The 22,958-nt window shown below is 50.8% G+C and overlaps 2 protein-coding genes across 5 annotated transcripts in view; one reads left to right on the plus strand and one right to left on the minus strand.

The window, feature by feature from the left end:
- Positions 1 to 157: 157 nt before the first annotated feature.
- Positions 158 to 6,394, plus strand: CNP (2',3'-cyclic nucleotide 3' phosphodiesterase). 2 transcript variants are annotated; one of them, XM_024553499.3, is made up of 4 exons: positions 158 to 315; positions 1,506 to 2,172; positions 4,086 to 4,225; positions 5,576 to 6,394. In XM_024553499.3, the coding sequence occupies exons 1-4, from the start codon at positions 313 to 315 to the stop codon at positions 6,023 to 6,025; spliced, it is 1,260 nt and encodes a 419-aa protein (XP_024409267.2). In that variant the 5' UTR covers positions 158 to 312; the 3' UTR covers positions 6,026 to 6,394. The 2 variants fall into 2 exon arrangements, with proteins under 2 accessions (XP_024409267.2, XP_045045869.2); XM_045189934.2 differs by lacking the exon at positions 158 to 315 and adding an exon at positions 346 to 484.
- Positions 6,395 to 8,339: 1,945 nt separating this feature from the next.
- DNAJC7 (DnaJ heat shock protein family (Hsp40) member C7) overlaps positions 8,340 to 22,958 on the minus strand; it is a 28,051-nt gene continuing 13,432 nt past the window's right edge. For all 3 annotated transcript variants that reach the window (XM_024553500.3, XM_024553501.4, XM_045189935.3), the window contains exons 4-14: positions 22,605 to 22,718; positions 21,870 to 21,944; positions 18,281 to 18,399; positions 17,209 to 17,362; positions 16,421 to 16,585; positions 15,521 to 15,612; positions 12,082 to 12,155; positions 11,541 to 11,687; positions 11,157 to 11,309; positions 9,123 to 9,185; positions 8,340 to 8,666 (exon numbers count right to left, since the gene is read on the minus strand). In XM_024553500.3, coding sequence (XP_024409268.1) covers positions 8,629 to 8,666; positions 9,123 to 9,185; positions 11,157 to 11,309; positions 11,541 to 11,687; positions 12,082 to 12,155; positions 15,521 to 15,612; positions 16,421 to 16,585; positions 17,209 to 17,362; positions 18,281 to 18,399; positions 21,870 to 21,944; positions 22,605 to 22,718 — 1,194 coding nt within the window. In that variant the 3' untranslated portion in view covers positions 8,340 to 8,628. The remainder of the gene's footprint in view (positions 8,667 to 9,122; positions 9,186 to 11,156; positions 11,310 to 11,540; positions 11,688 to 12,081; positions 12,156 to 15,520; positions 15,613 to 16,420; positions 16,586 to 17,208; positions 17,363 to 18,280; positions 18,400 to 21,869; positions 21,945 to 22,604; positions 22,719 to 22,958) is intronic.

Raw genomic sequence — 22,958 nt, forward strand, 5'->3', positions numbered from 1 at the left:
TTACCCCACACCCCTTGCTGCAGCCCCAGGTGCGTCGCAGGTGTGCACTCCTGTAGGCGGCCCCACGCGCTGACACTCCCTACTTCACCTCCTCCCCGCCCCCGCCCACCCTGCGCCCCATCAGTTTCGATTTCCTACGCCTGCGCAGAATAGAAGGCGCCTGGCCCGCCCGAGAGCGCTCCGCCCCCCAGGCTATGTAAGGCAGCTCGGCACGGGGTCGCACTATCGCTGGGCTCCGTGTCCCTCCGCGCGCTGGCGGGCGGCCCCGGAGAGCTAGTGCCTGCGAAGGCGGCTCCCCAGTCCTCTGATATCATGGTGAGCATGCGCGGGAAGGTGGGGAGGCGAAGAGCGGGTTGGGCGCAGGTTAGCGCCTTAGTGGAGAACGGGACCATCGGGGGATTTTCGGGAGGAAGTGGCATGCAAATAATACTCGAGGTTCCGGGCTTGAGTTGAGGCTTTCTTGGCAATCCGGTGCATCCCAGAGGTAGGGGAGAGGCGAGGCGAACACAGTGGGGCAGGACGGTGTGGGGTTGGGGGGTCGGGCACTGGAAGAGGAAGGGACCGTGGGGTTGCTGACCAAATGGTGTGTGCCTCCCTCCCTGGCTTCCCGTGCCTTGGGGGCTTGTCTGGGAACCCAGTGGGCCAGCTCAGCTGGGGGCGCTGGCAGGAGGTGGAGCTGGTGCAGAGAAGACAGTTTACAGTAAAAAGTTCTCACTTGTGGCTTTTAGCTGGCAGGAAAACAAGTGGCTGAGAGAGGTGCTGTGACACGCTGCAGCGTGGTGGGTAGAACCAGACCCTGAAGGCAGGTTCCCTGTACCGCCTAGTCCTGGTGCGGGCACAAAGACCAGGACTGGGGGCGGGGTGGGGGGGGCGAGAGCAGCGGAGGAGGTGGCACGCGCGGTGAATGAGGCCCTTTGTTCAGCACTCTCCTGCCCTGCCCCCACCAGCCCTTCTGTGGGACCATTGTCCCCCCCAATCCTGGACAAGAGAGTATTATCTGTTGCTACCATTGTTGGGGGAAGGGAGGCAGTCTTCGGGTAACGCTTCTCCACCCACAACGTCCTCTGCATGCTCAGAGCCAGGGCAGCTGTGGCTGTGCCCAGATGTAAGCTGCCTTACCCCCAAAGAGGTCATCCTCAGTAGGTGCGGAGAATATAAAAGTTGGGGGGTCCACTCTAGGACCCCTGCCTCAGGCCCTCCCTGCACCCCTTTCCAGCACACTTTCCTCTAGAAGTGGCAGCGGTGGGTGACTCTTGGGGCTACAGCTCTAACTAGAGGCAAGTGAGAGTATAGGAAAGCTCGGACAAGCGCGCCCTCCATCCTCCACAACCAGAAGCAGTTGGTACAGAAGACAAGAAGAAAGTCCACTACACCCAGGGTACCTGTCAATCAGGGCTGGAGAGCTCCAATCAGGGAGGGTTCCTGGTTAGAATGAGGCCAGAGACAAGCGAGCAAGGTAGTCACGAGTGACCTGGCTGACATCTGCTCTTCCTCTCCTCACACAGAATAGAGGCTTCTCTCGAAAGAGCCATACATTCCTGCCCAAGATCTTCTTCCGCAAGATGTCATCCTTAGGGGCCAAGGACAAGCCTGAGCTGCAGTTTCCCTTCCTGCAGGATGAGGAGACGGTGGACACGCTGCAAGAGTGCAAGACGCTCTTCATCCTTCGTGGCCTGCCGGGGAGCGGCAAGTCCACTCTGGCACGGGTCATCAGGGACAGGTACCGTGACAGCACCAAGATGGTGTCTGCCGACACTTACAAGATCACTCCCGCTCAAGGAGGCTCCTCCGAGGCATACAAGCGGCTGGACAAGGACCTGGTTGACTGCTGCCGCCGGGACATCCGGATCCTCGTGCTGGATGACACCAACCATGAGCGGGAGCGGCTGGAGCAGCTCTTTGAAATAGCCGACCAGTACCAGTACCAGGTGGTACTGGTGGAGCCCAAGACGCCCTGGCGGCTGGACTGTGCCCAACTCAAGGAGAAGAGCCAGTGGTCGCTGTCGGTTGACGAGCTGAAGAAGCTGAAGCCTGGGCTGGAGAAGGACTTCCTGCCACTCTTCTTTGGCTGGTTCCTGACCAAGAAGAGTTCTGAGAGCCTCCGAAAAGTTGGCCAGACCTTCTTGGATGAGCTGGGGAACCACAAGGCTTTCAAGAAGGAGCTGAGACACTGTAGGTGGCAGGGTGAACGGGGCGGGGACAGTTAGCCTCGTCCTGGTGCTGTGTGCACAGGGCTATGGCATCCTCACTGCACTGGGAGCGAGTGGGGAAGCAGGCAGAGGCTCGCCTGGTACCAGAAAGAGGTAGCCTTGGGGGGTGGGAGCGCAGTGGGATATGGGGAGAGCTGCCTCCCTCCCACTTCACTCTTCTGCGCAGGTCCGCTCTTCTGGGGGAATCTAGACCACTGACCCTTGTCTTAGAGGTGGGAAAAACAAAGTACTGTCATAGCAGAAAATACGTCAGCATGTTATGTAACCTTAGAGGTCCAGTGTTTTCAAACTCATTTTTAGCAAACAACCATTTTTCTAAAATAAAATGTTCTGTGGAATCCTATGCTGCAAAAACATTATAACTAGGACTATTGTACTTCCACTGGGGATGCTTCCCAGGCCTTGGGGCACCCAGTGCATCCCCTGCAGCACCCTATGTTCCAAAGAATGGTCTCCCACCCAGTCCAAAGGCCCTTGTTTTGCAGCTGGGAAACAGGCCCAGAGGGATCGGGGTCTGCCCAAAGCAGCAGTGAGAGCCCAGGCTTCCCCAGGCCGCTCTCCGGGCAAGGGTGGTTTGCTCCGGTGACGGGGTAGGTTTGGGTAAGGAAAGGCCCTGGTGGCCCTCATCCTTCTGCAGTGGCCTGCTGGGGATATGCCACCCACTAATCCATCTGTTCCTTGAACCCATTCTAGTTCCCCCCAATTTTAGGTTATCTTCATATTTGAAATGTCCTCCCACCCCCCATATTGGTGTTGCTCAGAGGCAGGTAATTTGTGCCTATGTTCTCAAAGAACTCTGCTCAGCTCCTGAGCTTGGACGCTGGGAAATCAGGTGGTGCGGAGCCTGCAGCCACACTGGCCGGGTTTGAGTCCTGAACCCTGAATAGCTTTAAGAAAAGCACCCTGGAGGCAGGGCTCCTGCTTAGAGCTGGTGGTGGCTCTGTCCTAGACAGGGGCTGCCTCTGAAGCTGCCTTTTACCCTTATAAACCGCAACCCTTTTCTGCCGGGACTCAGCAGGAGAAAAATGTACTGGGCCCTAGAATACGGTTTGCTCTCGGAGTAGAGGCCTCCTCCGTGGGTAGTGAGTGATGTCCTCGTGGGTACTTGATTCTGGGGATGAACGAGGAAAAAAACCTAGTGGCTTCTAAGCTAGCCAGAAGGTGTGGAGTCTGGAAATTGAAATCACAGACACTCCAAACCTCGTCATGTCTACCAGCCACATGACGCCATCCCTCTCCACCCCCAGCCCCACTATAGCCCAGGCCTGTGTAGGCCCTCACACATCAGACAGGGCTGCAAGGTACTGGGCCGCAGTGTGGTGGCCAGGTAACCATCCCACTGAGTGTAGTAGGTGCTGTGTGTAGTCACCGGGGTGGTCGTGGGGAACCTGGGGCATTCGGCCGCCCTGACTGTTGGACTTCATTGACAGGTAGGGGTCAGTCACTTGGCCCCCGTGAAGTGGATGTTAACTACGCTCTTTCTGGCTCCTTCCCTTGTAGCACATAGTTCCTAACCACCTTTCCCTCTTTCTCCCCTCCTTTTCGTGACTTGTGGGTTCTGCCTTGCATGTGATGCTGGCGACTCTCATTCCTTTGGCGTACGTTGCCTACCTCTGGCTTACAAGTGCCTTAGTGGTCAGGTCTGGGGAAGAGACGTAAAAATCTACATAATGTAAAGTCCCGGGGAATTTAAGCACCTTTTTATAGCTCTGGAGTTGCTGTTCCTTTGATCAACTAATGAATACATGAATTACAGTGGGCTGCTCCAGAATTTATGCTTAATGTTTGATGTTTTTTTACTCTGGGCCTTGGTGGTGTTGGTGAGAGGGTGGGATGCTCCTGCTTTGCCCTGATGACCCCACTCTGTCCCTGCAGTCGTATCTGGGGATGAGCCCAGGGAGAAGATTGACCTGGTCACCTACTTCGGGAAGAGACCCCCGGGCATGCTGCACTGCACGACCAAGTTCTGTGACTATGGGAAGGCTGCCGGGGCAGAGGAGTATGCCCAGCAGGACGTGAGTGACACCGGCGGAGGCGGGGGTGGGCAGTGGCGTACGGGAGGGTCCAGAAACCAGGCGGCAGCTCAAGAAAAATGGCATCTCCTGCTCCAGCTCACCCTTCAGGATGGCTTAGTTGCACAGACTTCAGGCGTCCTCTCTGGGGCCTGGCCGGCAGGGCCACTAGCCTTTGAGGTTGTCCCCAGGCCTGCCCCCAGTGCTGGTTCTTCTGTAGCGTCATGGGGGGTGCTGGTTCGGAGCAGGCCTTGGCTCTGGCCTCGTTCAGTCCCACGGGCTAGGAGTCTCTCATTCTGTGGAGTCTGGCGGTCTGAGGCTTCTGTCTGCAGCTCTGAGGACCGGCCTTGCCCCGGAGTAGGGAGTGTCCAGGGGTAGTGAGGCTTACCTAGCCTAGGGGTAACCAGCCCCCCTTCCTCACGTCACAGCGGAATCCTCGCCCCAGCCTCTGACATAGTGGTCTGTTGCCTGGATATACACAGGGGTCTCCAGCCTCCTTCAGGTCACTTCTCAGCACCAGGCCTTCCTTGGCCATCTGCCCACTTCTCTGCCTAGGTTAATGTTGCCGTTTACTTGGGTGGTCACTGGTTTCCTACTCATGGAAGCTCCCTGAGGGCAAGCTTTTTAATTTTGGTTCAGCCCTGTATTCCTCGCTCTTAGCATAGCTGCATGAACACGTGCCACTACCGACTCTAACCACCCATTCATGTAGCCACGTGCGTTGAGCACCTTTTATATGCTGGGCACCGTTGAGACAGAGGACTGAGTGCAAAAACAGAACTCGCAGGGCCAGGTGGCAGAGACGGGCTTTCTTGGAGAATCAGAGGGAAGCCGAGCCGGGCAGCGACTGTGCTCAAAGGCGCCGACTTCTCACTTCACCCTGCCCTCCAGGGTGTGGCCTGGCCACCAGGGTGCCTGTCACCAGGGGAAGCTGAGTGGTAATGACAGGGCACTTGTTATGTGCCCAACGCTGTTCTAAGCTCACCACCCAGTCACTCCTGTAACCCTCACACGGGTGAGTGCGGGTGTCACTGACGTTTTGCAGGTGAATGAGCCAAGGCGGGGAGGTCCAACAGCTTGCTCTCCGCCCTGCAGCTAGCGAGGGGGACTAGGCTCTGAACGCAGGAAGTCTGGTGTTAACCCTTGCCTCTCTGCACCTTGGTTTTTTCATATCAGCCAACAGTCAGCAGAAAGACACCCCCACCACCACACAAACTGTGTCGCGCGTGTTTAGGGTGACGTGCCTCTGTCAAAGGGCTCTGCTCTGTTGGGCTCACCTGTCAGACCCCACCTTCGCAGCTGTCCTCCCTGGAGGCCGCCACCTCTAGCATGGTTCTCACTCACTCTCTGCAGGTGGTGAAGAAGTCTTACTCCAAGGCCTTCACGCTGACTGTCTGTGCCCTCTTTGTGACGCCCAAGACGACGGGAGCCCAGGTGGAGCTCAGTGAGCAGGAGCTGCTGCTGTGGCCAAGTGACGTGGACAAGCTGTCCCCCTCCGACAGCCTGCCCCGGGGCAGCCGCGCTCACATCACCCTAGGCTGCGCAGATGAAGTGGAGGCAGTGCAGACGGGCATCGACCTCCTGGAGATCGTGCGGCAGGAGAGGGGGGGCAGCCGAGCAGAGGAGGTGGGTGAGCTAGCCCGGGGCAAGCTCTTCTCCTTGGGCAATGGGCGCTGGATGCTGAACCTGGCTAAGAAGATGAAGGTCAGGGCCATCTTCACGGGCTACTATGGGAAGGGGAAACCGGTGCCCACACACGGCAGTCGCAAGGGGGGTGCCTTCCAGTCCTGTACCATCAACTGAGTGCTCTCACCAGCCCCCCACGTGCTCCTCGCTCTTTCAAAGGGAAGGGGTGGAGAGGGAAGCACACCCTCTGCTTGATCTTTAAGATTTTTTTACTCAGTTAACCTTCCTGTAACTTTTTAAAAACTTGTAAAATAACTGCCCTTCTTTTTGTCGACCCTCTTCCTGTCTAACACTCAAGCTCTCAATACAAAGGGGTGGGAGGTGGGTACTGTTCAGGAACCGGGACCAAAGGTGAGGAGGCTGGGCTGAGCTGGCCCGGAGCCCAGGTCTGCAGCTCTGCCCTCACCTGGCCAGCGGGGGAGGGGCCCCAGGGCTCCGTGTTCCTACAGCCCCAGAACACTGGTAGTGGAGGTGGATGTGAGGGGGGGGGGGGGGGGGGGCGGGGATCCCTAGGCTTTGATCCCATTTCTTAATCACTGTAGCCCCAGGACAGCTGGGGTTATTTACCAGGGTAGAAAAAGGGGTTTGCCTCCCACCTTTGGTCCTAAGTGCCTGTCCCTTCCTTCTTCACACTGTAACTAGGTAACAGTTTGATAACCAGGGAAGAAAACAGTAAGCAGCAGCAGCCACAGCCCAGACTGGCTGCTGGCTACACCCCAGGAAGGGGATGGGGTGGCCATCCTTTCCAGGGGTGCGACTCAGTTGCATGGATGGGAGACTGAGGCCAGAGACGGTGCTTGGTGGGGACGCTCCAGTCTTGCAGTCTGCCCAGCCCATCTTGCCTCCTTGGTGCCCCTGGAGGCCTCTCGGCCTCCTCTAAAGGGGGCTGGTGGGCACTAAGAGCCAATGGAGTGGACTCCTGACTGTTAAGGGCTTCAGCCCACCTGGACCCTCTGGGAAGGGGCTTTCACATGGCTACACCGGTGGGCTGCCCTCTGCTCAGTAGTGGGGCCTTGCTCATTAGGTTGTCACTTGACAAAATGCTTGGGATTTGAATGACAGTCCTACCTTTGCCCAACCTCAGCAACTTGTAAGACTGATAATGAAATAAATCATGTTAATCTCAGCTGTGTGCGGTCTCTCATACCCTCCTGTACCCTGCTCATCTTCCCTGGGGCAAGGGCTGGCTGTGTCAGGACTGGCTTTGTCCTACAGCTTGGGGCCATCGGTCCTGTCTCCCCGCTGCTGGCTGGGCACAGCTGTGGCGAGGTTGGGCAGCTGAACAGTGTTGGCTTTCATGAAGAGGCAGAAAGGAGAGGGGCTGTCTCAGAGGCACACAAAAGTGGGGGTTGGCTGCGTGTGAGGGACGCAGAGCACAGAGCCTCTCGTCCTGTTAATTCTCAAACAGGCCCACACGTGTGCCCAGCCTGGTCTGATCAGACTTCTTAGAAACGCAAGACCCCAGACTCCTAATGTGGGTCTCCCCAGTTCTCTAGAGAAGGCCACTCTCAGGTCAGTGCTGCTTCAAACCCAAGGGAAAGCCTGACATGCAGAGTCTCCCAGCTGACGGGCTTGGAATGCTATCCAGGGGACTTCCAAGGCCTAAACCAGTCATCACTTCACCATGGCCCTGGCACCAAAGGGGGAAGACTAGAAAGGAAAGGGCAGGAGCTCCGGAGGAAGGGAAATCAGATTATCTGTTTGGTCAAGGTCTTGCCCCACCATGTCTACCACCAAAGCACCAAAACCCTGAGTTTCACCCAGAGCCTCTAGTGTCTGCCTGGAAATCCCAACAAGATTCCTCACCACAAACACCAAGCCTGACCTGACCAGCACGACATATGGCCACTGCTCCCTTCCCCAGCATGCCTCCCATGCACAAAGGGGCACCAATGCAATAGCAAGGGCATTTGCTAAGAACGGTGTTCCCAGCTGTGAGCTAATGCCAGCAACCAGACCCTGGGCCCAGGACCAGCCTGTCTCACTGGGGAGGGGCCGGGCAGCCGAACAGGCAGGACTTTTACCTTGTGCCCCGCCGCAGGCCTGCACTGGCAATAGGAACTGGGTGTAAACCTCCTGTCTAGGTGAGCCTGGCCTGACACTCCGCATCCACCCTGTGCTCTACGTGAGCTTTGGACACACAACCGCTCGTGATTTCCGGTGGCCCCCACCAAAATGTAAGCATGTTTCTGAACTCAGTCCCTGTGACTGCATCAGACTGGGCCCAGCAGCACAGGCAGCACCTGCTCAGCACCTACACGCTCAGCAGGCCGGGGAGAGGCACCTGGCACTCCACAGGCCACCAGCCTCTGGGCGCTCACAGCCCCATGGGGTGGCCTGCTGAGCCTATAGTGCACACCAGCACCAGCTCTGGGCTGGGGGCTCAGCTCTGGCCCACCGGCAAAGCAGCTGCCAGGGCAAAGTGCCAAAAAAGGGTCAAAACATTTTATCCTCTTCATTTTTTTCTTTTTTAATAAAGTTATACAGTAAAACAAAAATTCACAAGCTGCCTCCCTGTCCACCCCCCGCCTCCCTCCCCTACCCGCAGTCTTCGGCGCTGGCTCCCTTTCCTTCACCCACTCACAGACACAGGGCGTCCAACTGAGAAAACGAAACTGCTCTAAGGACATGGAGACATGATGGAGGAGGTGAATTGTGTCCACATTCAAGGTTAAATCGAGCAAGTCTGCATTTTCTGGGTTCTGGATGATTGCCTTTCATTAGCCAAACTGAAAAAAGAAATTCCCTGGACCAGATGCTGTAGGGAAAAGAAGGGCACATTAGTTGACTCTGTTTTCTAGGAAACATCACCGCTCTGATTATGGAAAAGTCTCCAAGGGCCGCTTCAAAGCCAGAGAAAAGGCTCCCAGGGCATCAAACCACCTGGGCCCCGGGCTGTGAGGGAGCACGTGAGCAAGTGCAGAAGCTGCACAGTCTAACACCGCGTGTCCCCTGTGCAGACAAGCCCTGGGACTGAGCAGCTCAGCAGCGCCTCCCTGACCCAGGGGAGGTGTGGTGATAATGGTCCCGAGGCGAGGTGTGCCCGGGAAGCTCACTTCTGCCACCTCGGCAACCTCTGAGTGGGCAGAGGCCCTACTAGACACGAGTCCTGCTGCTTCTACACAGGAGCCGCCCAACTCTCAGGGCCACCCAACTAGGGAGTGCTGTGTCGGCTTGTGATCTGGGCACTCCCGAGAGCAGCAGGCATACTCACCTTCAAAGCTGAAGCCCCCAGGACCACCGAAGAATGCCTTGAAGATATTGTTGGCATCAAAATCTGTGGAGCAGAGAAACAGGGAACGAACAAACAGGTGAGAAAAGCGGAAGGGTCTGAGGAGGAACTGCCCGTGACAGAGAAGGGGACTCCAGAGCCCTCCCAGACAGTATCCTTCCCTCGGCTCCCAGCCTCACAGAACGGCGGAGAGCCGCCTCGCCCTACCCTGTGCAAGGCTTACCGCAAGCCTGATCCCATTCCTGGGCTACGTTCCCTCCCCTCCCCAAGTGCAGTCTCAGAGGAAGGTGTTCTTTTCCTCCACCCACTTCACTGGCCCTCCTTCTCCACAACTTGGAATGCCAACTGCACTTGCTGACAGAGCTTTCCCCACACTCTCCCTAGAATGCTGGGGCTGCTACTGAAAAGGCTAAACTTTATTCCTTGTATACTACCAAGAAAAAAATGTAAGATCTATGATTTATTGTATCTGTTTGAGTCTATGCTGTCTAAACTGTATGTGAGAAAACATGTGGTTGTTTTAAAGCACGTACTAGGTGCTAATCATGGCTCCAGGAACTCTGCATCCATGATATAACTGAATCTTACTAACAACTTGTCAGGATATCATTACCAATTTTGTATCATTATCAATGAAACATAAGTAGGGAGTTCAAATAATATGCCTAAGGTCACCTGGACAGTAAAAGCAAAATAACTGAAAACTCCAACTTCTGTCTGACCCCAGCACTGCGCCCCTATCATTAGGCCCCAGCAGGTCTAACGCCCCCAAGCCCTGCCCGACCCCCAAGCTGCACAGAAAGGTTCACCTCCGCCAGTGGATCCACAGGCACCCTGTGTCCAGAAGTGAATTCTTTCCCAGCATATCTGTTGACCTTCCTGAGTCCCCTCACTCAGTGAACGGCCCCCTGGGTCTGCTGTGCCAAAGCCACTCTCAGCTTAGTCCTTTCCTTTTCCCAACACACTGGGCAACCAAATCCTGCGGAGTCCACCACTGCCTTCCAACTGTGCCCTCCCCCACTGCTGCCCTCCTCATCTCCTCCCAAACCACCTCTCTTCGCCACTGTCACGTGTACTTTTAGAGCCTAACTCTGGTCCGTAGCGGCCCTACCTAAAACCCTTCGATACTTTTGATGGATTGCAGCTCTTCGCAGCTTCGGGGCAATGTTTACTTACTACCGGTAAATCCAGGCTTTTAAAATTCTCTCCCTCTCTCCCTCTGAACTGGAGACCAGGTCAGGATTGCATATCATCAACTTATTTTAAATTCCAACAGGTTTTCTTAGTGGTGAGAAAGTTGCTGGCATTAGAGACTGCAGTCTGAGAAGTAAGCGAAGTTCGAGGTCTCTCTTATCTCTGACCGAACTCACAGTGGGCGATGAGGCTGACAGCTGCGCTTTACTTCTGTCGAAGTCTCTTGGGGAAATCAGTGTCTGGGAGGGCTTACGGGGACGTATGACGCACACAAACACCAGCGTTCACTTTGCAGCGGGGGACAGAAGAACGTCCAGCCCACATTCCTTGTTCCAGCCCCTAAGGCCTTCTGAGGTCTGCTCTGGCTACTTTCTGGCCTTGTCTCTCCTCATTGCGCACCTTGTGTACCCTCTTATCCTCCTACAGGGCCCCTTGCAGCTCCCAAGGGTGCTTTGCTTTTCTGCACTTCCATGCCTTCCCTTGCTCTTGTTTACTCCTTGGTGCCTATTTTGCACCCTGGGCACCTGCTACACTCGACTACTCTCATTGGGTTCCATGTCTATTAGATCAGGGGTCTGGTGTGGTCTGGGGACCGAAGTTTGCAAACTTCAGAATGGAGGTCAGGGAACCTGTTTGATTCACCTTTGTCATTGCAAGCACCCAATACGGTGCCCTCACGTCACAGGTCTTCTTCAGGCGTGCACTTTACAAATCACTGCATGTCACTGGCTGACTACATAGACTCTCCCTCTGGAGTGTCTTTAGCAAAATCCTAAAGCTCCACAGCTATCAGATCCATCCCGGGCTGCCCTAACGACTCACCACCCATATTCATGCCCTCCTCATCCAGGTCCTGTCCACTGTCATAGCGAGTCTTCTTCTTGGGATCAGACAGGATGGTGAAGGCTTCCCCGACTTCCTTGAACTTTTTCTCCTCCTCCTTCTGAACTTCGGCACTGGCTCCACTGTGCCGATCTAAAGGAAGGAGTGCAGGGAACTCGTCTTGGAGTCTCAAGAAAAAATGTTTAAGACCACTTTATGTCTGACTTTAGAATTTGGTACTTCCCTAAATGTGGAGTGCACTGACCTCAGTCCCACCCTCCTCCCAGTAGAGAGCCCCTCTGAGGCGTTCGTTCTGGACTGAGTCTGGCAGTGGGCCCGCCTGGCTTGCTCTTCCCACAGAGACCGCTCCTCCCACTGCTATACCTGGATGGTGCATCAAGGCCCGTTTCCGGTAAGCTTTCTTGATCTCATCCTCAGAGGCGTTCTTATCCACTCCCAAAATCTTGTAGTAATCTTTCCTCTTACTCTTCTTCAGTTCCAGCTGTGCATTTTTAAGGAGTTGTTTGTGTTCTAGAGGGAGACACCGAGCATCAAGGACAAATCTGATTCCGGCTTCCCTTACCAAGTCCCAGCTCAGATGCCCTAGAGTCAGAAGCCTCGTTAACTGTATCAGGGGCTTTTATGGTGTTTTTCCTCACTAGAGATTCAAAAAAAATCTACTCATATTTAGGCTTCCCCCACAACAGTCCCATCACACAGAAAAGGAAGTGAAAGTGACTTCATTTGGGACCAGAAAACACATGCCCCATCCTGCACTCAGGATTTCTGCTCACTTCCTCCCGGTGGTGATCAGGTAAGCTCCCACTACAGCCCCGACCCCCGAATCAGACACTCCTGTGTCCAGCTCCAGGGCCTACAAGCAAGACCACAGTCCCCTGAGAACCAGGCTCCCGAACGTCTTTACCTTTTGTTTTCTCCGTCTGATACACTTTTTCATAGTCCCGCACTGCCTCTTCGTACTGTTCTGTGTCCATGTAACTGAGAAGGAAATACAGGGCGGGACAGTGACATAAATTCTAGTGGCCTTCGTTATCACTCTAGAGGAAGAGGCATGGCTCAAGCAAGAGACACAGAGGTTTGGTTGAGATGCTTCATGAAACAGGAGTCCTGCCAGCTGTGAAAAAATTAACTACCACTTCCTCGAGAAAAAAAGAGACAGGTCTCATGCCACTCGCACTCAACCAGCAAAGTGATGTTTGACTCTGAGCAGAGAGCAACGGAGAGGAGAGGGTTTGTTCTCATTTCACGGAGCCACCAAGAGGCACCTGGCCTGCCTCATGGGAGGCGGTGTGAAAGCACCTACTTGATTATTTGGAATGAAACATATGAGAAAAATTACCAAGTGAGGTAAGTGGGTATGGAAGAGCTTTGAAACCTAGAGTGCCATTGACATGCAGGGCTAGCTTCGATCCAGGGTAGAAGTGGGATTAGTGAGCCACTAGGAAGATCAGGGTAGAAGTGGCTGCCGGCAACCACTTCCATTAAGACCAGTCAACCTGAGATGTTGGCGAGACAGAAAAGGACCCTCTAAACTCGACAGGCTTGCTTCCATTCCAGTAGTGCAGAAGAAAGGAGGTGAGAGGACTCTAGCTCGACAGGCTGACTGCCAGGCCTTTTAAGTGTTTCCTCCACAGATGCCCGTAGCAGAGCATCTTCCGTGTCCTGCTAAGATCGCTGGCACCAAGACTGGCCTACAGTCTTGGACATACAGACTGTGGCAGGAGTTCTGGAGACAGACTCCATCTGCTGGGGCGCGGGCGGTGACCATGCAGTGCGGCAGGCCGCTGCACAGCAGAGACTCATGTACCCCAACCCACAGGCCCACCTTCGCAAACACCACCGAGCCCCACCAGGCCCGGAGGCCATGGCCGAGGGAGTGTTTCTCGTGCAGCTGGCCAAGGAGGAGCCCGACATCTGAGGCATCTCCGACATCTTAATTTACGCCTTTAAAAAAAATGGTGACAAAACCATGCCCTTTGGACACAGGAGACAAATGCTATTAGGAGCCCAGAGAACCCATTTGTAGGATGAGGCATAACATAAAGAGAAGTAGAAGAAACTTGGTAACTAACTGATAGCCCTGGGTATAGAATGATCTAACAAACAAGCAAACAGGCCCATGTGATATGTTCATCAAGATTATATTAGTGATTTGCATTTTTACTTCACACTTCAAAAAAAATTCTAGGACAGCCCTGGCCAATGTGGCTCAGTTGGTTGGAGCATCGTCCTGTAGTCAAAGGGTTGCAGGTTTGATTGCCAGTTGGGGTGCATGCCTAGGTTGTGGGTTCAGTGACCAGTCCTGTTGTGTGTGGGAAGCAACCAATCAATGCTTCTCTCTCACATCAATGTTTCTCTCTCCCCCTTCCACTCTCTCTAAAAACCAATGAAAAAGAGTGTCCTCGGGTGAGGATTAAAAATAAATTAATTCTAGGACATTCTTACATCTAGAATTTTTTTTCTAAAGTTGAAGAAAAAGTAGAGAAGTAGAGCCTTAGGGAAAACGGGAAACTCTAGCTCATAATGGGAGATACAGCAAAGATCTGACATCTCCCAACTTTAGGGGTAAGTTGAGGCAGACTGCGGCAAGAATCAGGCCTCTGGTAAGGCTCTGGACTGGGCTAATCTCCAATTCTTCTTATTGTTCACAGCTGCCTGAGGGGACTGCTGCCAGTTCTTAGCCAACTGTGCCGAACAGTGCACGCTGCCTGCCCCCTGTGGTGGGATCTCAAAGGCAGAGCCACTCAGAGGACAGTTCGATTCCCACCACAAAGATAAGGAGATGTCTGATCAAAGGGACCGATGTCCTGACTTATTTATTGTACACACATGAAGAAAGTAACCCCCATCCCTCACCCTCTAACAAATGAAGCGCGGTCTGGCCCCAGCCGCTTCGCTCAGTCGGTTAAGACTGTTGTCCTGATGCACTGGGATCGCCGGTTGGATCCCTGGCCGGGCACCGACAAGATCAACCAATGAATGCATAACTATGTAGAAAAACAAACTGATGTTTCTCTCTCCTTTCCTCTCTCTCCGTAAAACCATTTTTTTAAAAAAAGGTGTTCTGTTCTTTCACCACTGCAGAGTATTCCAAATGCGATACAGTATCATGTATCTAGGCACGTAGGTGATTCTCCTTTTGTGCTACTATTACGGATAAAACTGGTAGCATTTTGTGTCTGTTAAAGTAAGTCTTCAGCTGGGTCAAGAGGCACTGTCGTCTCCCAGAGCTCCCACGCCTGTCTGCCAGTGGTCTGTAACCGTGACAACTGGCAGTAGTCTCGGAGAGTCTGCAGTTCTGTGTGTTTCTGTTTGACGGACTCAGCCAAACACTTCGAAATTCATGAAAACAAACAAAACCCCCAGCCCACACAACAGTAGCAGTTTTCCTACTTTTAAAAAATGTGGATGATTTTGGGAAAACCACATTGGAAGTAGGCCACAGGCTGCGCCGCTGATGAGACTTGGGCCCTTAGAGAACTGCAGCCTCGTCAGTCTGAGGACCTGCTCTCTGGACCTGGCGTTTCACAGCGAGGAACCGAATGGGCGTGGAGGGCGGTGTAGGACAGCTAGCACTTCTACTCAGAGACATCAAAGATGGAGCTGCTTCTCTGTCTGGGAAGGAACCTGAGATAAGAGGGATTTCCGAGAGGGGTCTCTCCTAGCTCTTTGCTAATGTCCCTGCATGGACAGATGCTGGTGGGTGCAAGAGTAAGGTGACAAAGTGTGCTGGGCAGCGCCCCAACTCTGGAAGCAAGTCTGGGCACTACAGGCAGGCCTGTCCTGGCTCAGAAATCACTGCGCCAGACAGGTATTTCCAAACGGGGGTGTTTATACTGCTGGGAGGTCGAGTTAGATTAGATTAGATCCCTTTTAAGATTGTCTTCCCTAAGCCCAGAACAAACAGGCTAATAAGCAAGACTCTCTGTCTCCAAGATTCTTATTCTCCAAGCACCATACATTCATTCAACAAAACATTTATTGAGTGAACACTTACTATGTGCCAAGCACTATGCCAAGTTAGAGCAAAAGTGTACAACACAAACAATCTCCAAAGGAAATGGACTTAAACTTTAACAAAAGGTATTTGGGTCAGGCATCAGAGGAAACTTACTGACCGTGAGGGGCGTAAGACACAGGCATGGGAGACTGAGGGAGCTTGTGCAATCTCCTCCGCTGGAGGTCTATAAAGAGAGTCTAGGGCTGGAACAATCCCACCTAGAGGCAGGGGGAAGGACCAAATGACCTCACAACATCCCCGGGTCTGCTTCACCATCCACAGCGCACTTCCCCTGGCAGGCCAGCAGCAGCTCCCCCTCCCCCGACCCAGCAGAGGCACTCACCACTGAGCTCTTCGCAAATAGGCCTTTATGTAAGTGTCGTCGAGCCTCACTGCGTGCGTGCAGTCTTCTATGGCATCATCTAGTTTCCTAAGCTTCAGGAGAGAGAGAGCAGTCACACTTCACACGGCGGGAGCTGAGGGAGCCCAGAAGCAGCACGCATGGCTGGAAAATTCTACGAGGACCAGTCATGCTGGCTCCCTGTCACACTTGTTCCTGGTCACTGAGAAAGCCTGTATCTCAGTGGGCTACGGACACTAAATACAAAATTGGTGTGTTTTGTTTTTTTTTAGGAATGGAAGTCAGGCACACTTATCTGCAAGGATAAAATCACCTCTACCATTCCAGGTTAATGCCCACCGAGACATGGAAAGAGAAGGGTGGTTCCTGCCCTCCATTCTTCCAGAGACCAACTAGAGGGATCGGAACTAGTGAGATTTTTAACTACAGGGAACGTGCAAGGAGCCTGCTCGTTTCCCAGGGTGTGTGGGACCACGGGAGTAACTCAGGCTACTCTCAACTGAGCATGGCGACCATCAGTTATGCTGAAGACCCATATCCTCATTTCCTCCACATCACTCCTGAAAAACAATCACTTGCTTAGGCAAAAAGAAGCAATAGTTGCTTTAAAAATTATCCCAAAGCTCCAGTCATTCTCTGGGGGGAAAAAGACCTTGAGGAAGAACGGGTAGGAATATCCTTCCAAACCGTCCCCCAAGTGCCCCTAAGTTCCAGAGAAAAGATACAAGTTTGCCTCTCAGAAGTAAGTTCTAATGAGCTGACAATCCAATCAACTTTCTCTCCTGTCCTCGGGTTTCCCCTCACTGGGCAGATTTCCCAAGACCTCTTCCACGTTCCTTAAAAATATGTCCATAGGCCCCAAGCCCCAGACCAAGTGCTTACCTTGGAATTAACCGTACCCCGATTACAGTAGAGTTTAGCATTTGTTTTTATATTGTTGGGGTCTATGCCCAGGGCTTCTGTGTACAGTTCATAGGCTAGCTTGTAATTTCCTTCTTTAAAGGCTTTATTCCCATCTTCTTTCTTTGCTTTCAGTGCTTTGGCATTCTACAGAGAAAAGCAGGGGAGGTCAGTTCACATCCAGAAAGCCTCGGACCACTGCACAGAGAGGCCAGTGTCTATTTCCAGTGTCTTGATCCTAGTGGTTTAGCATCACACAGACCCCAATGCCATTCCGCCCCACCCCCTGGGCTAGTTATTCGTCCCTCTGCTTTTCTACAGAGTGGACAGGAAGAAACCAAGATTTACAAAAGAATACTAAGGAGATCCACGATTCCCAAGGTTTCCCTCCACTCCCCAGGACAAGTATCACCTTTTCTTCACTGAGGGAAGAACAGAAGAAAAAAGCACTTGTATATTAAAAGGATCCGATCTAACTGATCACATTTGCCTCTGGGCAAAATAAAGTAGTCTTGAAATCTGTTTTCTGGGCTTTTTTTATATGTAGAAATTTCATAAGAGTGTATTGGAGCCAAACTGACAACATATGCTGGGGAGCAAGATCTCAATTGTTCTCCTGAAATCATTTCTACTGAAAGGACCAAGCATCCTAGCAAGGCAGGAAGAGGGGCTACCACATTCCCGCGATTCTAAAACCTTCCATTCCAACTCTCTTGAAGGCTCAAAAAGGAAGCTTTCTTTCCCACACAGATCTAGTGCCTAGAACTTACTCTGCAAGCAACACAGGCCTTCTCATGGTCAGGGGCCATCCTGAGCGCCTGCACGAAAAACTGAACCGCCTTCTCAATACAATCTTCATAATAAAGGCAAAGGCCTCGCACGTACAGAGCATCCGCATTGGTGGAGTCCATCCGTAAAATGTCGCTGCAACGGCCAGAAAGAAGGTGCATTTAGCTGTGGGTTGGCTCTCCCCACCATTACTATCACCTGTGGGTTTCTTTTTTCTTGACCATGTGTCTAATATGTAAAGTATCCAAAGGTAGGCAGATTCCCAAGAATTTTTCCAAATAAACCACCTACATTGATCTTTAATTTAATACTCTTCTTATGTCTCACAATCTTTATCGGAATGGGTTGGCAGGCTACAGCCCATTGGGCCAAATCCCGCCTGTCACCAGTTTTTGTATACAAAATTTGATTGAAAACAAGCCACGTCATTTGTTTACCTATTGCCTACGGCTAATTTTGCACTACGATGGCAGAGTGCTGAACAGATGCAACGGAAACCACCTAGCCTGCAAAGCTTAAGATATTTGCCCTGACTGCTGTGGCTCAGTGGGTTGGGCGCCATCCTCGAAACTGAAAGGTCGCTGGTTCCATTCCTGGTCAGGGCACATGCCTGGGTTGTAGGCCAGGTTCCTGGTTGGGGGTGTGAGAGAGGCAATGGATCGATGTTTCTCTTGCACATCAATGTTTCTCTCCCTTTCTTTCCCTTTCTCTAAAAATAAATAAAGTCTTAAAAAGAAAAAAAGAAATTTATTATAAGGCTCTTTATAGAGTTTGCAAACTCCTGGAGTAGACAGAAAAGGACATTTAAAAATAAAAACCAAACAAATTTACACATCTATTCTTTCATGCACAGCTGAAGTACCTATGATACTCCTATATTCCCTATGGGTTTTCAAATTTAGTCTAATCTTTGGCTGTAAGTCCCAGGGAGGTCCAGCTGGCCCTAGCTGGTCTACCTACAGGACACAGGGTAGTACTGCTATACAGAGCAACCAGACAGCACCCGTGCAGGGGAATCTGACTTCTCGATGCAGAATTGGCCTGACTTCATACCTGGCCACAGACTGTGCTTCTGGGTAACGACCCAGCATTGCTAAACATTCTGCTTTGAGGATTTTGAAGCGATGGCAAGCAGGGGCAAATTCTAGGGCACGATCCATGCAGAAAACTACCTATGGGGAAGAAGAAAACAAGTAAGGCTCTTCATCCTGAACTCCAAAAAAGTCTTCATTTTACTTTGGTCACAGATAACAGATTCGAAGGAGAGCAATATCAGAGTTTAAGAACATACCTAATTCATTTGACTAAACCACTGAAATGAGGGGAGCAGTTGCACCAGATGATAAAGATGACAGCGTTTACGAGTATTTTGTGTATTAACTCCTTTGATGCTCACATAATTTTATAAAGTAGGTAATATTACTATTCTTATTTTACTGATGAGCACACTAAAGCACAGGGATTATATAACTTGTTCAAGGTCGCCAAAGCTAGTAAACAACAGAAACAGGATTTAATCTTAGACACTAAGACTACAGGGCCTATAACCTTAATCACCATGCTAAGCTGCCTCCACAGTAAATCATACCCACAAGGACTACGATCAAAACTCATTCTTCCAGTGTAGAAACTGTTAGCTGCTACTCTGCGTAATTCATCAGCTTAGCCTAGTAAGACAAAAAGTACTCAAAATAACCTGGCATGGAATCACTGCTCCCTGTGTTACTGAAAGTGCTCACAGTTCTCTCCTTTCTGTGCCACGGGCCTCACGTCTCAGAGCCGCTCTTCCACTTTTATTTTAGTGCAGAAACATACCAGTAAACATTCTTTTTAAATGGCCCAAAATAGACCGTTTCAGATTGCTGTGTCCAACCCGGTGCTACACAGAAGAAAGGCCAAGAGGCCCTCGCTCTCACACACACAGAGCTGGGATTAGTTCTCTCGGCTTCATAAAGGTTCTCCATATGTGTCCATTTTTTTCTTTTCAGAAGTTCGTTTCTCTGAGGTTTCATTTTTGGTTTACTGCTGTTCCTGGGAGATCCTTGCTAAATCACATTCTCCTCCAAGATTAATTGACCCAAAGGAGAAATAAGGAGTTTAGAGATACCTATTCCCTGTAAGCATCTGGCCACAGGGATCAGGAGGAGATTAAGTCTGGACAGTCAGAAACAACTCAAATTCCATGAAAGCAGACTGGTTAGATAATATAGCCCTTCATATAATGGAATTCAATGTGGCTCTGACACAGAACAAAGATTCAATCTCCAGCTACTAATGTAGAAAGACTTTCAAGGTCTATTAAATGAAATAAAGGCACAGAGCATATTATCTTTCACGCAAAAACAAAAACAACCATGCTTGCACTTTCTAGCTTTTGAACCACAAAAAGCGCCCCTTTGAAAATTAAATTTGAATGAACCCTGGGGAAGTGGGTAAACACCACGAGCTGTTCCACGGGGAAGGCTCTCTGCAGGGTTAGCAGAGCACTGGCAGGGATGCTGCTCCTTCAGTGGCCCAGCTGAGTGTCCTGGAAGTTCGAAGGACAATATGAAAATTCAGGTAGTACGTAGGGCAGAGTCACGGGGCTAACTTCCCCCCTTAAATGGAAAAAGAACGGGGGAGAAAGGAGGGAGCAGTCCGTCCAAATCTCAGCAGCCACACCCTGCTGCATTCCCAACGTTCTGTATGGCGATGGTTCGGTCATCGTGGGGAGCGTCAGAGGCTCTGTGGTTCACTTCCCACCCCCTCCTCCCCATGACTATGGACAGCTGCAAGCAAAGAAGATCTTTGTTTCTTCCAACTTCATCTGCTTCCCCAGCCAGGATCATAATTCTTCATTTATGACATCACCATGAGCTACAGTAGGGGGGCTGGGATGTCACAAACAGGATTCTGTCACAGACTGGGGATTCTGATTCCAGAGTGAGCAAGAGAGAAAAGAAACCCAAAGACGGCCTTTCAAGACAAAGCTTTTGCCTATGTAAACCTCAGAAAACAGGACAAGAGGCAATGTCACTTTCCAAATATACACACACAAAACAAAATACAAGCAAACCCTACGAATCACACTACAAAGACACTGTGGATATAAAAGCCAAAGGGCAGAAGAGGGATGCTAATAAGTTAATGCTGGGACTCTCCATTAGCTAGCCAGATACATTTATCACCAAATAAAGGACCTTAAGAGTGTGGGATTTAAGAATTCTTTTTTAAAATTAAAAAAAAAAATGTTTTATTGTTGTTCTATTACAGTTGTCCCAATTTTTCGCCCTTTGCTCTCCTCTGCCCAGCCCACCCCCGCCCCCGCCAAGTCAATCCCCACCCTGTGGTCCATTTCCATGGGTCATTCATACATGTTCCTTAGAGTAATTCTTAACTGTACCCTATCATCAAACATTGAGTACTTGCTGCAGAAAGCACCAAGCAAGTTCCTACCAACGAAGTGACAACTCCATTCCTTGGATGGCACTCACTAACTTCTGCTAGGTGGTCCTAAAAATCAGTCCTGACCAGTGGTTTTAACCTTTTGGGGGACCATTTACCTCCCCTTTTGAAACTAGTGAAAGCTACTTCTGAGCACCATCTAAAAAAGGGAGCTAGGAATTATCATACAGACGAAGCACAACCACTGTAAGACCTAAGAAGATACCTAGAACTTTGATACCTTTCCCACGTTTCAGATTTGCCAACCCCTCTGGGTTTAAACTTCCGTGAACCGTCACACGGCTCCACAACGGACAGCAGCGCCTCTGCAGAAAAGCCCAATGTCAAAAAGGGAGTGACGGCAGGCTACCAACACTATTCCACAGGTAAAACGGGCCTCTCTCTAGTTTTGATTTCTAGCTCCACCCAGCTCCCATAAAGCAGGAGTTAGAGCTAGCTCTCATCAGTCAAATAAAAATGGATTATACAAACTCCTATCTAATTCCAACTGGCCCTTCCTATTTTTTCCCTATAAGCACACTTTTAGGCCACTGTCTTATATCAAAAGCAGGAATACACTTGAGTAACAAATTCATTTTGCTTTTATTATAAAGCCAAATATAATTTTAAAAAGCAACTCAGTAAAAAGTAATTTCAAATGCTGCTGATGGCATGGAGCCACAGGAACTCACATTGCTGGTGGGAGAGCAAAATGGTGCAGCCATTTGGAAAACATTTTGGCAGTTCCTTGTAAAACTAAACATACCCTCACTATATAATCCAGTAATCACACTCCTTGGAATTTACCCAAAGGAACTGAAAAATGCCCACATGAAAATCTACACGTAGATGTTTATAGAAGCTTCATTCATAATTGCCAAAAACCTGGCTGCAACAAATGTACCTTCTGTGGGGGGTGCTGACCACAGGGGAGGCTGTGCTTGAGTGGGGCAGGGAGCATGTGGGAAATCTCTGTACCCTCCTCTCAATTTTGCTGTGAACCTAAAACCGTTCTAAAAAAAGTATAAAGTCTTTAAAAAAAAGTCAAAGTCAAATTAAATACACTCTTCTAGATTTCTGTACCATACTACTACTCTTAATTATCTCTCTCTCTCTCTCTCTCTCTCTCTCTCTCTCACACACACACACACACACACACACACACACACAGGACTTTGTGAGAAAGTGTAGGTGAGATTTCCTCATAGGTGTACTTTACCTTCCGAAAATCCCGCTTCTCAAAATCCATTTCTGCTATTTTCTCGTATTCTATGACTGCGTTAGCATTCTTGAACTACACCAGAAAATCAGATAAGGCAAGGTTTTAATGAAGTTGTAAATTCAACAACCACAAAAATCAATAAAGCCGATGACTGAGTTAGTTTAAGAAAATCAGAACCACAGGCTTTTCGCAAATCAAGTTGGTAAAGATGCGGCCAAGACTCCTTAACAGAAAGGCTAAGGCCCAAGCCTTACCCTCAGTGTGAACTTAAAACTCAGGAATGCAAGAATCATGCCTTGCTATACACAAAATGAAGGCACGGCATTGTCAGGGACTGAGCAAAAGCTTGGAGATCCTCACTAAATTATATCCATGAATAAACTGAGCAAGATTCAGCTGCCATGTTTTTAACCAGGATTTGAATTTACTAAATTCTTTAGCTTCACTCAAATCAGTTCCTTGATGCATCTGCCTACCCCCCCCCCCCCGCCCAACCCCCACCATCTCGGAAACCCTCCAATTTTCATAGATCTTGAAAGCTGCAAATCATATTCAATACTCCCTTGACAAATAGGAAGGCCGAGGCTCAGAAAGACTAAGAGACTTGCCTACAGTCCCCCAGATGTGGCTGATAGCAGAAGTGAGACTGGATCTCAGTTCTGACTCTCAAGTCACTATTCACCCAAATATACCACACCGCCTCTTTCAATACAGACGAGATCAGACCCGTACCTCCTGTTGTGCCTGAGCGTTTTTGTGATCCAGTTCTAGGGCTCTCTGGAAACTGCGACATGCTGCCATGGCATTCCCTAAAGATAGGTGGCACTTGCCCTCCCGCAGATGTCCCTAGAAGAAACACAAAAAAGAAGGATAAAGAGCATGAGTGGCTAGACACACAGAAATCAATAGAAGCCACACCCACACAAAACCAACATGGGATAAAAATGGCCAGAGGAGTGGTTCTCAGCCAGGGCTGACTCTGCCTTCCACGGGACATTCAGCAATGCTGGAGGCATTTCTGATGGTTACAACTGGGCCGGGGGTGGGGGAGTGCTACTTATACCTTAAAGGCAGGGATGCTGCTCA

This window comes from Desmodus rotundus, chromosome 9 (assembly GCF_022682495.2).
Source record: "Desmodus rotundus isolate HL8 chromosome 9, HLdesRot8A.1, whole genome shotgun sequence".
NCBI classification, from domain to species: domain Eukaryota; kingdom Metazoa; phylum Chordata; class Mammalia; order Chiroptera; family Phyllostomidae; genus Desmodus; species Desmodus rotundus.

Bases quoted from the DNA above. Each gene is read 5' to 3' on its own strand.
- CNP (XM_024553499.3), top strand. The intron at 2,173-4,085 runs GTAGGTGGCAGG...CTGTCCCTGCAG, and splicing joins CAAGAAGGAGCTGAGACACT to TCGTATCTGGGGATGAGCCC. The intron at 4,226-5,575 runs GTGAGTGACACC...CACTCTCTGCAG, and splicing joins AGGAGTATGCCCAGCAGGAC to GTGGTGAAGAAGTCTTACTC.